Source organism: Protomyctophum parallelum, assembly GCF_964188405.1.
Source record: "Protomyctophum parallelum genome assembly, chromosome: 14".
Taxonomy (NCBI): Eukaryota; Metazoa; Chordata; class Actinopteri; order Myctophiformes; family Myctophidae; genus Protomyctophum; species Protomyctophum parallelum.
The window spans coordinates 4,406,155-4,422,482 of NC_139709.1; the positions used below are offsets into that span (position 1 = coordinate 4,406,155).

The following is a 16,328-nucleotide window of genomic DNA, read 5'->3' on the forward strand; positions in this document are numbered from 1 at the left end:
CTCAAATTAATATTTACTTGTACCAGGGACCCTCATCTGAACATGTGTTGTACCAGGGACCCCCATCTGAACATGTGTTGTACCAGGGACCCCCATCTGAACATGTGTTGTACCAGGGACCCCCATCTGAACATGTGTTGTACCAGGGACCCCCATCTGAACATGTGTTGTACCAGGGACCCTCATCTGAACATGTGTTGTACCAGGGACCCCCATCTGAACATGTGGGACCCCCATCTGAACATGTGTTGTCCAGGGACCCCCATCTGAACATGTGTTGTACCAGGGACCCCCATCTGAACATGTGTTGTACCAGGGACCCCCATCTGAACATGTGTTGTACCAGGGACCCCCATCTGAACATGTGTTGTACCAGGGACCCCCATCTGAACATGTGTTGTACCAGGGACCCCCATCTGAACATGTGTTGTACCAGGGACCCCCTGCCTCACAATGCGTCACAACGCGACACATTGTGAGCTTGTAGATCTGCTATATTTTCAACTACTTTTACTTTCAGTACTTTAAGTACATTTTGATGCCGATACTTTTGTACTTTTACTCAAGGATATTTTCAATTCCGTACTTTTACTCGCAACGAAGTAGTTCTAAATTGGATTATTGGTACTTTTACTGAAGTAAAACTGGCCCCCGTAAAACCTGAATCCCCCCCCCCCCCACCGCCCCCCCCTCTTCCCCTCACTGTATATGTTTCTTTTCCCTTTTTGCTTCCTTTATGATGAATTTCTGTTTCTGTTCTTTAACTACATAGAAGTGTCTATTTGTATACGTCTCTAAATGTTTTGATGAATTGAACAATGTGGACCCTGTTGTAAACAAGTGTAATGCTTAATTGGGTCGTCCACTCACAGTTAACAGTCTTTGTATTGAGTTTGTGCTTGAAATGTAATTCTGTAATTCTGCAAACTGTTAATAAATCAATCAATCAATCAAGTACTTTTTCTACCACACAATGTATTGGGCGGATGTTATTGAGGGTATAAAGTAAACTAACGATGTTATTGACGGTATAAACTAACGATGTTATTGACGGTATACACTAACGATGTTATTGACGGTATACACTAACGATGTTATTGACGGTATACACTAACGATGTTATTGACGGTATACACTAACGATGTTATTGACGGTATACACTAACGATGTTATTGACGGTATACACTAACGATGTTATTGACGGTATACACTAACGATGTTATTGACGGTATACACTAACGATGCTGACGAACTCCTGCTTCCCTCTCTGCCCAGAAGAAAGGGGGCGGGGACTTTGGCAGTGCTCAGAAGACAGCCGATCTATAAGCAAGTATGCCTTGCATTGAAGTGCAGTAGCAACGCGTTGTCAGCTTGTAGATTTGTTATTTTTGGTGAACGAAGCCGTCGTACCGCAGAAGTATACATTTCTGAATCATAGAACGTGCATTCACCGCATCTGATGCAGTGAATGTATCGTGATGGAAACGATGACTCTAAAAAGCAGTGTCGTGGAGACATTGTATCGTCCCCGACGATATTTATCACCATATCGAACACCTCTAATTCATAGCCTTTACCCAGGGCTGCCAAGTCTCCCGCTTTGAGAGTGAGCTCAATCTGACCTTTTTACCACGCAGCACGCCACACCTCCCATTTCTCACGCACGCACAATACGCACGCCGAGGGGGGGCATAAAATGTGCCAAAAAGCCAAGCCGGCTCTCATAATAACAATTTTCTCCGCGGTTCCGCCGCGTAATAATGTATGTGTGCGTCCTCACAAACGGCAAAATAGCCAATCTGCATGAGATCATGCAGCGCTAAAGGAACTGGTTGGAATAACGTGTTCCTTCCACGCGCTACGTCCAACCAGGGAAACTCCCCCCTGTCAGGTGTAAAGGAGCAACTTGGACACTCGGGCATGAAGGAAGCATGAGTTCAAGTCTGTTGCTCTCCCCTTGTCCCCCATATATGGGGACTAGGTTGGTCTCCCCTTGTCCCCCATATATGGGGACTAGGTTGGTCTCCCCTTGTCCCCCATATATGGGGACTAGGTTGCTCTCCCCTTGTCCCCCATATATGGGGACTAGGTTGGTCTCCCCTTGTCCCCCATATATGGGGACTAGGTTGGTCTCCCCTTGTCCCCCATATATGGGGACTAGGTTGCTCTCCCCTTGTCCCCCATATATGGGGACTAGGTTGCTCTCCCCTTGTCCCCCATATATGGGGACTAGGTTGCTCTCCCCTTGTCCCCCATATATGGGGACTAGGTTGGTGGAGGGTGTGTAGAGCCCAGGATCACATTAGATGATTGACACAGGGGTGAAAAATGGGTTACAAAATCGTGGGATTAAAAATATATTAGAAAAGAGATCATGCAGCGCTGTTATAAGCAGTAGGAGGGTAACCAGTGGACCACCACATCGTCAGCAGGGTCCCTGACTGTGACACATGGAAATGAGCTATGCAGAGTTTAACATCGCTTCCAAATATTTTTCATGGAAGACAATATATCCTGCATAAACTTCTGTGACTATCTCTCTTCTATACTGGCGTGTGGCGTCTCTTGCGTAATGAGGAACGGTACCAGTACACACATTATAGGGACAAAGTGTGTCTATATAATTAAACTATGCATATACGATACTATAGTAACTATAGTGCTATATATATATATGTGTGTTAATGTATATGTTTTGTAATGATAATATTCAAAAACACTCTCTGAGATGTAGTGGAGTAGAAGCTAAAGTATAGAAAATACTCCAGTGAATTAAAAGTACCTCAAAATTGTAGTACTTATTTGTAAGTAGCCTAATGATGAATTGCATTTTTATAGCGCTTTTCCAAGTGCTCAAAGCGCTTTACAACGGTTCATTCATTCATACATTGGGAGGTGAAACGGAGAACAGTCGACGCCAGCGTCCTCACTTGATCCCACAGTGTCGCACCGACGGTGGCGAGCTCACACCGACCAACTCACTGGAGGCAGTGTGGGGTTCAGTGTCTTTGCCCAAGGACACTTCCACAATGTAGGGTTCAGTGTCTTGCCCAAGGACACTTCCACAATGTAGGGTTCAGTGTCTTGCCCAAGGACACTTCCACATGTGGACAGGAGGAGGAGCCGGGATTCGAACCGCCGATTGGACGACCTGCTCTACCTCCTGAGCCAGTATTATAGGCCAGGGTTGTAATTAGATGCAAGGCCCGTTGAGGTTTCAGATGATCCCTTGGTTTAATCCTGAATTGGACACAAATGGGGATATATTTGATAGGATTATCTGGACTACGGTGAAGATTTGTGGAGGACTCTCTAATCCATTGAGCTCTGGGTGGACAGAGGGTAAGATGAACCTGGCGGTGCCGTACCGGTACGGACCTGGCACATCTTCATAGTGGATTTATCAGACATATTATATATATATATCGGTCTGGATTTATTTTCTCATTTTACGAAGCCGGCGGTAACGTATATATCACCTATCCATAGTGTATATATATATATATATATATATAGGCCTATATACCACGACGACATATCTATAGGGAAGACTCCGATCGAAAGATTGCTTATACTTGATCAACGATGCGAGCATTCTGCAAGAATTTACTGGCAATGTTAAAGTGAATATATATATATATATATGCTATATGGGAACAGAGATGCTGCACAAATGCCTGCTCCTATTTGGTGAGTGTATTGTATAAAGCCTGTTCTTAAAGGACCACTTCACCACTTTTCAACCTATCTTCATATAATAGGTCCTCACTAATAATCATGAAGAAATGGCACGATTTTCTTGTCTCAGTCTGTGTCTCATATAGGAGGGCCGTGGGCAGTTTAGAAACCGTCTTCCAGTGACCTTCTTCATCATTAGGCAGATTTATTTTTAAACAAGATTTTTTTTACAAAACTATTTAGATTCTCATTATCGTGAGAACGATGGCTTCCATTTTCGCATTGCAACTTTTCAGGACTAGAAAAGCCTGCAGTTTCTATGAGCTTGTATTCCCCATCGATGATGTCACTGCATGGAGGACGGTTTCTGAACTGCCCACGGCCCTCCTATGAGACACAGACCGAGTAGAAAAAGAAATGCACTATTTTTTCATGATTATTAGTGAGGACCTATTATATGAAGATAGGTTGAAAAGTGGTGAAGTGGTCCTTTAATAGTATCACATTACTTTTAACATTACTTAACATTACATGCAGCGACGTGCACACATAAACATCAAAGGGGGCTTCAGCCCCCTTTGATGTTTATGTGTGTATGTGTGTATGTGTATTATTAACCCGTCTGTAAAACAAACTGCCCTTTAACCCGTCTGTAAAACAAACTGCCCTTTAACCCGTCTGTAAAACAAACTGCCCTTTAACCCGTCTGTAAAACAAACTGCCCTTTAACCCGTCTGTAAAACAAACTGCCCTTTAACCCGTCTGTAAAACAAACTGCCCTTTAACCCGTCTGTAAAACAAACTGCCCTTTAACCCGTCTGTAAAACAAACTGCCCTTTAACCCGTCTGTAAAACAAACTGCCCTTTAACCCGTCTGTAAAACAACTGCCCTTTAACCCGTCTGTAAAACAAACTGCCCTTTAACCCGTCTGTAAAACAAACTGCCCTTTAACCCGTCTGTAAAACAAACTGCCCTTTTACCCGTCTGTAAAACAAACTGCCCTTTTACCCGTCTGTAAAACAAACTGCCCTTTAACCCGTCTGTAAAACAAACTGCCCTTTAACCCGTCTGTAAAACAAACTGCCCTTTTACCCGTCTGTAAAACAAACTGCCCTTTAACCCGTCTGTAAAACAAACTGCCCTTTAACCCGTCTGTAAAACAAACTGCCCTTTAACCCGTCTGTAAAACAAACTGCCCTTTTACCCGTCTGTAAAACAACTGCCCTTTAACCCGTCTGTAAAACAAACTGCCCTTTTACCCGTCTGTAAAACAAACTGCCCTTTAACCCGTCTGTAAAACAAACTGCCCTTTAACCCGTCTGTAAAACAAACTGCCCTCTCCAGACCACGAATGCAGCGTTTACTATAGTGCACCGAAGTCTGACGTCACTTTCAGTAGAGGGCGTCAGTCCCCAGGTTCATGTATTTGTTTAGTTGCATTGAAATCCCCATTGAGGCGATTTTAGGTCGCCTCATATAACAACTGTGTTTGAAAAATAAACATGTCACCCCGGCCGCTTCACTCATATGGATATGAAGAATCAACTTACTGAGAGAATACGCTAATGTTACTGCTGCTGAATTAGTTAGATTTTCGCTAGAAGCAGACTGTATCATATATGAGTGACTGACTGTCGCAAACGATACAGAGACACCTCCCTGACAATAACGCCGAGACAGCTTGTTTATTTTTGGACCACAACGCTTATAGTAGACGATATTAAGATCACCCCATGTTATTCTCCATAGATAAATTACTTCCGCGAACCAGGGGAATCGTCGGGATGAGCGAGTTACGTCAGGACTTTGGTGCTCTATAGTGGAAGAAATGCAAAATGCCACTCCTCTCCTTTCCTCTCCTTTCCTCTCCTTTCCTCTCCTTTCCTCTCCTTTCCTCTCCTTTCCTCTCCTTTCCTCTCCTTTCCTCTCCTTTCCATGCGTTGCCAGAAGGAAGGCAGCGTTCAGGAGAATTCCTTTTTTCCCCAAAGTCTCCTGAACTTGAACGCAGCATTTTGCGCTGAACAAATGTGTTTATAAATCCATGTCGTTATATACACACCTGCATCTCCACTATATAGCTAAATAGTTCTGGGGTGCCCCCCCGAAAACAGCTGATCTACAAGCTCTCAACGCGTCGCAGCGCGACGCGTTGAGAGCTTGTAGATCTGCTGTTTTAGGTATTTTTGTCTAAAAGTGCCCCTCGTACGGGATGTTAGCCCCTGCCTCCCTAACACTCTCTGCACGTCTCTGCATTGCATGTTAAAGTGGAACAACATTCATCAAATACCACTAGTTCACTATACCAAGTATTAAGTATTAAGACACACTGTGATTAACATCTTCAGTCAAATGGTCAAAACCCATTTTGGTGTTTTAAGCATCATGTCATGCTTTAGCTATTTGAAAAATAGCAGACCTACAAGCTCGTAGCGCGGCACCGAGTGCCGCGCTACGAGCTTGTAGGTCTGCTATTTTTTAAATTGGAGATGGAGATGGAGTGCCACGATTTGTTTCCACCCTAAAACATGATCACCAGGTATTATTATAATATAAGGGGGAAATACTTTTTCCAAAAAGTGTACAGTATTTGTTAAAATCATGCTTTCATGTGGACACGCCCACCAGTTCATTAAGTATGCCTGGTTTGCCTGCAGGTGGGTGGTGATGGGTGGTGATCCACCTGAACTGAAGCCGCACCCACAGCTGTAGTTAGTATGATAAAGGGGGATGGGGTTAGGGGAGGGGCTGATAGTGTGATGTCACTATATTACTGTTTATTTCATTGGCCCGTTTGACTGTCAAGGGTTCAGCCTCCAGGAAGAAGCCCTAAATACAAAGTTAATACACCATTGCACATAAAAACAACTCCGGGGTGTCTAATGAAGTACTGTCACCTCATAGACACATGACAAACTGGAAAAATACAAAAATTGTGGCACTCCATCTTCAAGTACCAGGTCTTATTCCCTAACTTGAGTAAACTAAAGACCTGGAGGCGTGATCTTTGGCCAAATGGCATTGATCACGCCTCCAGGTCTTTAGTTTACTCAAGTTATAGGGAATAAGACCTGGTGCTTAAGACACGCAAAATACAGCCCATAGGGATTTTCAGAAAACTGTCCGGATTTAAAAGGCATTTGTAGAATCGTCTTCGGGTCTAAATGGGTTAATACGTCCTTTGCTCTCCAATCTGTACAGTTGTGTGTCTCAGCATACCTGCGTTGTCTACGGCCACGGCTGATAAGAAGAAAGCTCTGCAAGGTACAGTATGTGTGAAGTTGAACTGGAAATGAACTTGAACATCACAGAGGCATATTCTAATTTATTTAAAAGGTATATATTCAGTGATTTCACTTAATTCAAATATCAAAATGTCTTCATTCATTGCCTCCCTGTGTGTTTTTGCAGTGAAGAACAACTCTGGGGTGACGCCGGCCGTAGAGTGCGGCGGGGGCTGGGTGAAAGAGGAAGACGGAGGCTCCTTCACCTCGCCCGACTACCCTGAGAAATACCCAGCAGACAGGGAATGTGTCTACATTATAGAAGGTAAATACCCACCCAGCAGACAGGGAATGTGTCTACATTATAGAAGGTAAATACCCACCCAGCAGACAGGGAATGTGTCTACATTATAGGAGGTAAATACCCACCCAGCAGGCAGGGAATGTGTCTACATTATAGGAGGTAAATACCCACCCAGCAGACAGGGAATGTGTCTACATTATAGAAGGTAAATACCCACCCAGCAGACAGGGAATGTGTCTACATTATAGAAGGTAAATACCCACCCAGCAGACAGGGAATGTGTCTACATTATAGGAGGTAAATACCCACCCAGCAGACAGGGAATGTGTCTACATTATAGAAGGTAAATACCCACCCAGCAGACAGGGAATGTGTCTACATTATAGGAGGTAAATACCCACCCAGCAGACAGGGAATGTGTCTACATTATAGAAGGTAAATACCCACCCAGCAGACAGGGAATGTGTCTACATTATAGGAGGTAAATACCCACCCAGCAGACAGGGAATGTGTCTACATTATAGAAGGTAAATACCCACCCAGCAGACAGGGAATGTGTCTACATTATAGGAGGTAAATACCCACCCAGCAGACAGGGAATGTGTCTACATTATAGGAGGTAAATACCCACCCAGCAGACAGGGAATGTGTCTACATTATAGAAGGTAAATACCCACCCAGCAGACAGGGAATGTGTCTACATTATAGAAGGTAAATACCCACCCAGCAGACAGGGAATGTGTCTACATTATAGAAGGTATGAGAAATACCCACCCAGCAGACAGGGAATGTGTCTACATTATAGGAGGTAAATACCCACCCAGTAGACAGGGAATGTGTCTACATTATAGGAGGTAAATACCCACCCAGCAGACAGGGAATGTGTCTACATTATAGAAGGTAAATACCCACCCAGCAGACAGGGAATGTGTCTACATTATAGAAGGTAAATACCCACCCAGCAGACAGGGAATGTGTCTACATTATAGGAGGTAAATACCCACCCAGCAGACAGGGAATGTGTCTACATTATAGAAGGTAAATACCCACCCAGCAGACAGGGAATGTGTCTACATTATAGAAGGTAAATACCCACCCAGCAGACAGGGAATGTGTCTACATTATAGGAGGTAAATACCCACCCAGCAGACAGGGAATGTGTCTACATTATAGGAGGTAAATACCCACCCAGCAGACAGGGAATGTGTCTACATTGTAGAAGGTAAATACCCACCCAGCAGACAGGGAATGTGTCTACATTATAGGAGGTAAATACCCACCCAGCAGACAGGGAATGTGTCTACATTATAGGAGGTAAATACCCACCCAGCAGACAGGGAATGTGTCTACATTATAGAAGGTAAATACCCACCCAGCAGACAGGGAATGTGTCTACATTATAGAAGGTAAATACCCACCCAGCAGACAGGGAATGTGTCTACATTATAGAAGGTAAATACCCACCCAGCAGACAGGGAATGTGTCTACATTATAGGAGGTAAATACCCACCCAGCAGACAGGGAATGTGTCTACATTATAGGAGGTAAATACCCACCCAGCAGACAGGGAATGTGTCTACATTAAAGAAGGTAAATACCCACCCAGCAGACAGGGAATGTGTCTACATTATAGAATGTAAATACCCACCCAGCAGACAGGGAATGTGTCTACATTATAGGAGGTAAATACCCACCCAGCAGACAGGGAATGTGTCTACATTATAGGAGGTAAATACCCACCCAGCAGACAGGGAATGTGTCTACATTATAGGAGGTAAATACCCACCCAGCAGACAGGGAATGTGTCTACATTAAAGAAGGTAAATACCCACCCAGCAGACAGGGAATGTGTCTACATTATAGAATGTAAATACCCACCCAGCAGACAGGGAATGTGTCTACATTATAGGAGGTAAATACCCACCCAGCAGACAGGGAATGTGTCTACATTATAGGAGGTAAATACCCACCCAGCAGACAGGGAATGTGTCTACATTAAAGAAGGTAAATACCCACCCAGCAGACAGGGAATGTGTCTACATTATAGGAGGTAAATACCCACCCAGCAGACAGGGAATGTGTCTACATTATAGGAGGTAAATACCCACCCAGCAGACAGGGAATGTGTCTACATTATAGAAGGTAAATACCCACCCAGCAGACAGGGAATGTGTCTACATTATAGAAGGTAAATACCCACCCAGCAGACAGGGAATGTGTCTACATTATAGAAGGTAAATACCCACCCAGCAGACAGGGAATGTGTCTACATTATAGAAGGTAAATACCCACCCAGCAGACAGGGAATGTGTCTACATTATAGGAGGTAAATACCCACCCAGCAGACAGGGAATGTGTCTACATTATAGAAGGTAAATACCCACCCAGCAGACAGGGAATGTGTCTACATTATAGGAGGTAAATACCCACCCAGCAGACAGGGAATGTGTCTACATTATAGAAGGTAAATACCCACCCAGCAGACAGGGAATGTGTCTACATTATAGGAGGTAAATACCCACCCAGCAGACAGGGAATGTGTCTACATTATAGGAGGTAAATACCCACCCAGCAGACAGGGAATGTGTCTACATTATAGAAGGTAAATACCCACCCAGCAGACAGGGAATGTGTCTACATTATAGGAGGTAAATACCCACCCAGCAGACAGGGAATGTGTCTACATTATAGAAGGTATGAGAAATACCCACCCAGCAGACAGGGAATGTGTCTACATTATAGGAGGTAAATACCCACCCAGCAGACAGGGAATGTGTCTACATTATAGAAGGTATGAGAAATGTACCCACCCAGCAGACAGGGAATGTGTCTACATTATAGGACAGGGGTGGGCAACTGGCGGCCCGGGGGCCACATGCGGCCCCCCACCTTCACTTAATGTGGCCCTCAGGTTAATATCAGAATACTGATATAATATCAGTTTCAGCTGTTTACAATTCCACAACATGCAAAACATGACCTGCTTTAATTACTTCAGTCTAAATTAGTAGCTCAATGCTTCAACACACGTATAATTAAAGGCATTTGAAATTACATAAAAATGTTAATTTTCAGGATTCAAACTCAAAAAAATAATTCATATAGCAAAAATAGCCGATCTACAAGCTCAAAACGCGTCGAACACAAGGGGGCCGCATGGTCATTATTCTTTCAAGGGGGCATCACGAGAAATCCTGCCTAGGGCACCAAATTGCTCAGGGCCGGCACTGCAGGGCCGGTTCTATATGCCTACCCCACTTGGGCAGAACTTCTGAGAGTTTCCATTTGGGTCAATCTTATTCTTTTTTTTTTTTTTTTTAAGATATTTTTTTGCGGCTTACGCCTTTATTGATTTTTTAAGGGATAGAAAGTAGGCTGACAGGAAACGGGAGAGAGATGGGGGATGACATGCGGTAAAGGCCGTGTCGGGTCCGGGAGTCGAACCCGCGGCACACCGCGACTGGATCACCAGTCCGGTGCCCAGACCGTTACGCTACGGCCTGGGCCGTAAATCTTATTCTTATCCTCTCCCAGACTTGAATGAACACTGAGGGCCCTAATTAGATGATCTACAACATGGCATAGGTTTGCACCACAACTGAGTTTAAGACCAACCACCAGGCAGGCGAAAACCGGCACAAGATCCTCTTCCTCTTCCTCTTCCTCCTCCTCCTCTTCCTCTTCCTCTTCCTCTTCCTCTTCCTCTTCCTCTTCCTCTTCCTCTTCCTCTTCCTCTTCCTCTTCCTCTTCCTCTTCCTCCTCCTCCTCCTCCTCCTCCAGCCGCCCCCCGGCAGTGTATCGACCTGTTCTTTGATGAGAGGTACTCCATCGAGCCTTCGTGGGACTGTAAGTTCGACCACATCGAGGTGCGCGACGGCGCCTTCCAGTTCTCGCCCATCATCGGCCGCTACTGCGGCGAGGAGAGCCCTCGCTACGTCCGCTCCTCCGGACGCTACCTCTACATCAAGTTTGTGGCCGACAGCGAGCTGGAGGCCATCGGCTTCTCTGCCCACTACAACTTCACACCAGGTGAGCGACCATCGGCTTCTCTGCCCGCTACAACTTCACACCAGGTGAGTGGCACTGTGCAGGGCTGGACTGGGACAAAAAAATAAAATAAAAAAATACATGACATAGTTCAATGTTGCAAATGAGTGGCATTCCCCTTTAAGAGTATACATAGATAATTTGTTTCAGGATGAATGAGATTAAGACAAGATTTACAGGCGCCGTCTTAACACACACACACACACACACACACACACACACACACACACACACACACACACACACACACACACACACACACACACAATGCAAAGGTTCTGAAGCCTAATCTCTCACAAGCAAATTAAAGCAGATGATGATGTATGAAATATTTGAGGATTAATAAAGTGCCCCGACTGGTAAATGTTACCCTCAAAAACATTAATTGTCTTCAAGTCTCCAAAGGAAAGTGGAAAACATTATAATAATTTAAGATAAATTGAGAACTGGACGGAGCAAAAATGAACTTTTCTCTCTCACACAATATCAGGCTGGACCCTATAATCTGTCCTGGACTAAGCTGGAGTAATAATCCACCTTTAGCTACCAGATTCCTCATCGGTACAAAGCTATAGCACACACACACATATCTACCAGATTCATCATCGGTACAAAGCTATAACACACACACACACACACACACACACATATCTCCATCCTCTCTGTCTCTCTCCACGCACACTCCATGTTTCTGCTCCGTGAGCTCCCATTCGTGGGCTACGTACAGTGGATTATAGCGGCAGAGAAACGCAAGGTTCCCAGTTCCATCTATGCACTACGTGCCTATAGAGCGTCGCAGTCCCGCCCCCTACCAGGGCCCAGGAAATGATTCTCCGTTCATTTTCCTCAAAGACATTTCAAAAAGTATTTATTTAAAGACGTTTACGCCGCGGACAAAGCCAACTCTTGTCGTGACAAATCATGACAACAAACACATATTTTTGGGCCGAACAAATAATTAGAAAGAAGAAGAAAACGGCAGGTTACAACACTTTTTGTTGTTGTTTTTCTTCTTTGTTAATTATTTGTTTGGTCCAAAATATTGTGTTTGTTGTCAGGAGTTGTCACGACTCGAGTTGGCTTTGTCTGCGGCGTAACCGTCTTTAAATAAATACCTTTTGAAATGTCTGAGGGGAAAATGCATTTGGGAATCATTTCCTGGGCCTGGCGTCGTCATGAAAGGGGGCGGGACTGCGACGCTCTATACTCAAAGCACTTTACAACGGTTCATTCATTCATTCATACAATAGGAGGTGAAGCATCGAACAGTCGACGCCAGCGTCCTCACTTCCCACATTCACACACCGACGGTGGAAACCTTGGAGGCAATGTAGGGTTCAGTGTCTTGCCCAAGGACACTTGTGGACAGGAGGAGGAGCCGGGATTCGAACCGCCGACCCACGGATCATTGGACGACCTGCTCTATACCCGAGTCCTGAGCCACAGCCGCCCCCAAAGCATTAGTGTCGAAGTGTCCTTGAGCAAGACGCTGAAGCCCCTCATTTCTCCCGATGTTGTGCACGTTGGTGCCTTGCATGGCGTCCCCCGCCATCGGTGTAATGAATGTGTTAATGTGATGCACGTTGCGAGGAAGCAATCTGATTGGTTGAAGTATAGCCATCTAGCCGTGCTTCAAACGGGCGTGACCTAATCAAAACATATTATATTATTGTGCTGAGTCTTGCTGCTCTCCCAGAGCAGACGTGGTCGTAGTGGCTACATCTGTCTATAAAAAAATATGTTTTTAGCAAATCTTAGTTGTATGTAATGAAAAAAAAAACCTGGTCAACAAAGTTTGCTGTTTAAGTGAGTTATTGTCTTTATTAACTCTGATGTCCTCCATACCGTTAGATCCTGAATTCCAACATCTTGCAGAAGTCCCACCGCCACCTCTGCCTGGTAAGTATACAACACCAGAAATATACTGTATATACAGTAGGCTTCACAAAATGTACAAATATTTATTTTAGTCACCGTGCACAACTATAGGACATTATACACAAAATATGAAAGTCACAATTGACTTTCATACGTTCATTTCTTCCTGATCAATGTTTTAAGATCACAAATATCAATACATATAGCATGTAATATATTTGACAACACAAACCATATACAGCGTTTTAAGATCGACGAAGATTCTAATTGGACACACGCGTTCCACCCTGCACCACAGGGGGTGCAGTCAGTGCCCGGTGTCGAGAGTCGGTCGGACCCACGGTTGTCCAGAACCGCCCCAAAAATACCTCAGTCCGAGCTCTGGACATGCAGGGCCCCTGCCCAGGATACTGGGCAGGGGCCCTGCATGTCCAGAGGCCTGGCCTGTTCTGACAGCATTCTGACGTCTGCATATAGACTCCATATTCGGGCATGCCTGACAAAGAACTCCATATATGGGTATAAAAGGGACACAGACATAATATCTGGGTGCATGGGGCATGCATTTACAACTTGTCTCGTTCCAAGTAGGCCAGCACCGCTGTAGAGGCTCCAACGGGCACCGCTCTATAGTAACTAATAATTAACCTAATAACTCGTCCAAAGTCCAAAGAAAGTCAGTCGTCCTTGGCAGTCTGTGACTTTGCTCAAAACTCGTCCAGGTTCAGGTTCAGGTTCAGGTTTATTTGTCATGTGTATAGATGACAAAACAGTGCAATATACAGTTCAAGGTCAGCTGTTCAGCAGCCTGACTGCCTGGGGGTAGAAACTGTTACTGAGACGGGTGGTACGAGATTTGATGCTCTGGTAGCGTTTTTTGGAAGGGAGTATAGTTTGAACAGGGTATTTGCGGAGTGGCTGGTGTCTTCCATGATGTCTTTTGTCATACAGCGAGTGGTGTAGATGTTATGAGTCCAGAGTCGTCCTATAGGCAGTAAAGAAAAGGGTGAGACAGAATCGCTGGTCTACATAATATGTGACTTTGAGCTGAGCGGTCCACACATTACTCTGTCCAGTGTGTGACTTTGAGCTGAGCGCTCCACTCATTACTCTGTCCAGTGTGTGACTGACTTTGAGCTGAGCGCTCCACTCATTACTCTGTCCAGTGACTGACTTTGAGCTGAGCGCTCCACTCATTACTCTGTCCTGCAGTGACTGACTTTGAGCTGAGCGCTCCACTCATTACTCTGTCCAGTGACTGACTTTGAGCTGAGCGCTCCACTCATTACTCTGTCTAGTGACTGACTTTGAGCTGAGCGCTCCACACATTACTCTGTCCAGTGTGTGACTTTGAGCTGAGCGGTCCACTCATTACTCTGTCCAGTGACTGACTTTGAGCTGAGCGCTCCACTCATTACTCTGTCCAGTGACTGACTTTGAGCTGAGCGCTCCACTCATTACTCTGTCCAGTGACTGACTTTGAGCTGAGCGGTCCACTCATTACTCTGTCTAGTGACTGACTTTGAGCTGAGCGCTCCACTCATTACTCTGTCCAGTGACTGACTTTGAGCTGAGCGCTCCACTCATTACTCTGTCCAGTGTGTGACTTTGAGCTGAGCGGTCCACTCATTACTCTGTCCAGTGTGTGACTTTGAGCTGAGCGGTCCACTCATTACTCTGTCCAGTGTGTGACTGACTTTGAGCTGAGCGGTCCACACATTACTCTGTCCAGTGACTGACTTTGAGCTGAGCGCTCCACTCATTACTCTGTCCAGTGACTGACTTTGAGCTGAGCGGTCCACTCATTACTCTGTCCAGTGACTGACTTTGAGCTGAGCGGTCCACTCATTACTCTGTCCAGTGTGTGACTTTGAGCTGAGCGCTCCACTCATTACTCTGTCCAGTGTGTGACTGACTTTGAGCTGAGCGGTCCACACATTACTCTGTCCAGTGACTGACTTTGAGCTGAGCGCTCCACTCATTACTCTGTCCAGTGACTGACTTTGAGCTGAGCGGTCCACTCATTACTCTGTCCAGTGACTGACTTTGAGCTGAGCGGTCCACTCATTACTCTGTCCAGTGTGTGACTTTGAGCTGAGCGCTCCACACATTACTCTGTCCAGTGTGTGACTTTGAGCTGAGCGGTCCACACATTACTCTGTCCAGTGACTGACTTTGAGCTGAGCGCTCCACTCATTACTCTGTCCAGTGTGTGACTTTGAGCTGAGCGGTCCACACATTACTCTGTCCAGTGTGTGACTTTGAGCTGAGCGCTCCACTCATTACTCTGTCCAGTGTGTGACTTTGAGCTGAGCGGTCCAGAGGGCATCATCGATTCGTCCAAGATCGGCCTGAGTAACCCGGTGCTGCTGAAGGACGCTGTGGACTGCAGATGGTACATCAGGGCGCCGCCCAGATCCAGGGTACGTATACGGTATGCTATAGTGTTAAATGATCTACTTATACAGTATATGTTCACCGGTTTGATTGATAATTTCATTAGACAATAAGATGCAAACAGTACAGGGTACAGTCAAGCACAGCATTGGTCCAAATTAAAGGACAGCACCGAAGAAAGACCTTAGCGGTCTTGTTTCCATTCGGGTCCCATGCATTCATTCACAATGACAACAGTGACAACAAACAATACGTTCCTCAAACACACTAAATCTATATGTACAGGTTGGAATAGAAATACATTAATAAAACATAAAGGGGGGGGGGGACCAGTGATCTGCTTGTTTTGAGGGGGAAAAAACAAGCAGATTGTTGCTGTTATTGTCTGTTGTGTTGATGTTTGGTGCACATTTCTCGCTGCATATTTTGGCTATTTGTGTAAAAGAGTTTGCTAAAGGAAGTTGAGGCTAAAACGAACTATTCCACGGCACGCAGCAGACGCCGGTTCAACTTCACTGCCACGTCACAGGTTTATGTGTCTAGGGGTAAAGTGTGGGTCACTCATGACCCAAAGAATACGATCGCAGATATACAAGCGGCCTTAATGAGTATAGAGCGTCGCAGTCCTTCCCCCTTTCAGAACGACGAGTGGCCCAGGAAATGAAATGCAATGCATTCTGACCATAGGATTTTCTTTAAGTATTTATTTAAGACGGTTACGCCGCGGACAAAGCCAACTCGGATCGTGACAAATCATGATGTTCACAATGTTTTGGGCCGATCAAATAATTTATAAGAAGAA

At 45.1% G+C, this 16,328-nt stretch overlaps 1 protein-coding gene across 1 annotated transcript in view; it reads left to right on the forward strand.

Moving 5' to 3' along the window:
- Nucleotides 1–2,572: 2,572 nt before the first annotated feature.
- LOC310870675 (neuropilin and tolloid-like protein 1) overlaps nt 2,573–16,328 on the forward strand; it is a gene marked incomplete at both ends in the record, with an annotated part of 32,703 nt that continues 18,947 nt past the window's right edge. The window contains 6 exons of the mRNA XM_083781944.1: nt 2,573–2,582; nt 6,878–6,940; nt 7,088–7,225; nt 10,985–11,233; nt 13,103–13,150; nt 15,425–15,552. Of these exons, the coding sequence (XP_083638070.1) occupies nt 2,573–2,582; nt 6,878–6,940; nt 7,088–7,225; nt 10,985–11,233; nt 13,103–13,150; nt 15,425–15,552 (636 nt within the window). The remainder of the gene's footprint in view (nt 2,583–6,877; nt 6,941–7,087; nt 7,226–10,984; nt 11,234–13,102; nt 13,151–15,424; nt 15,553–16,328) is intronic.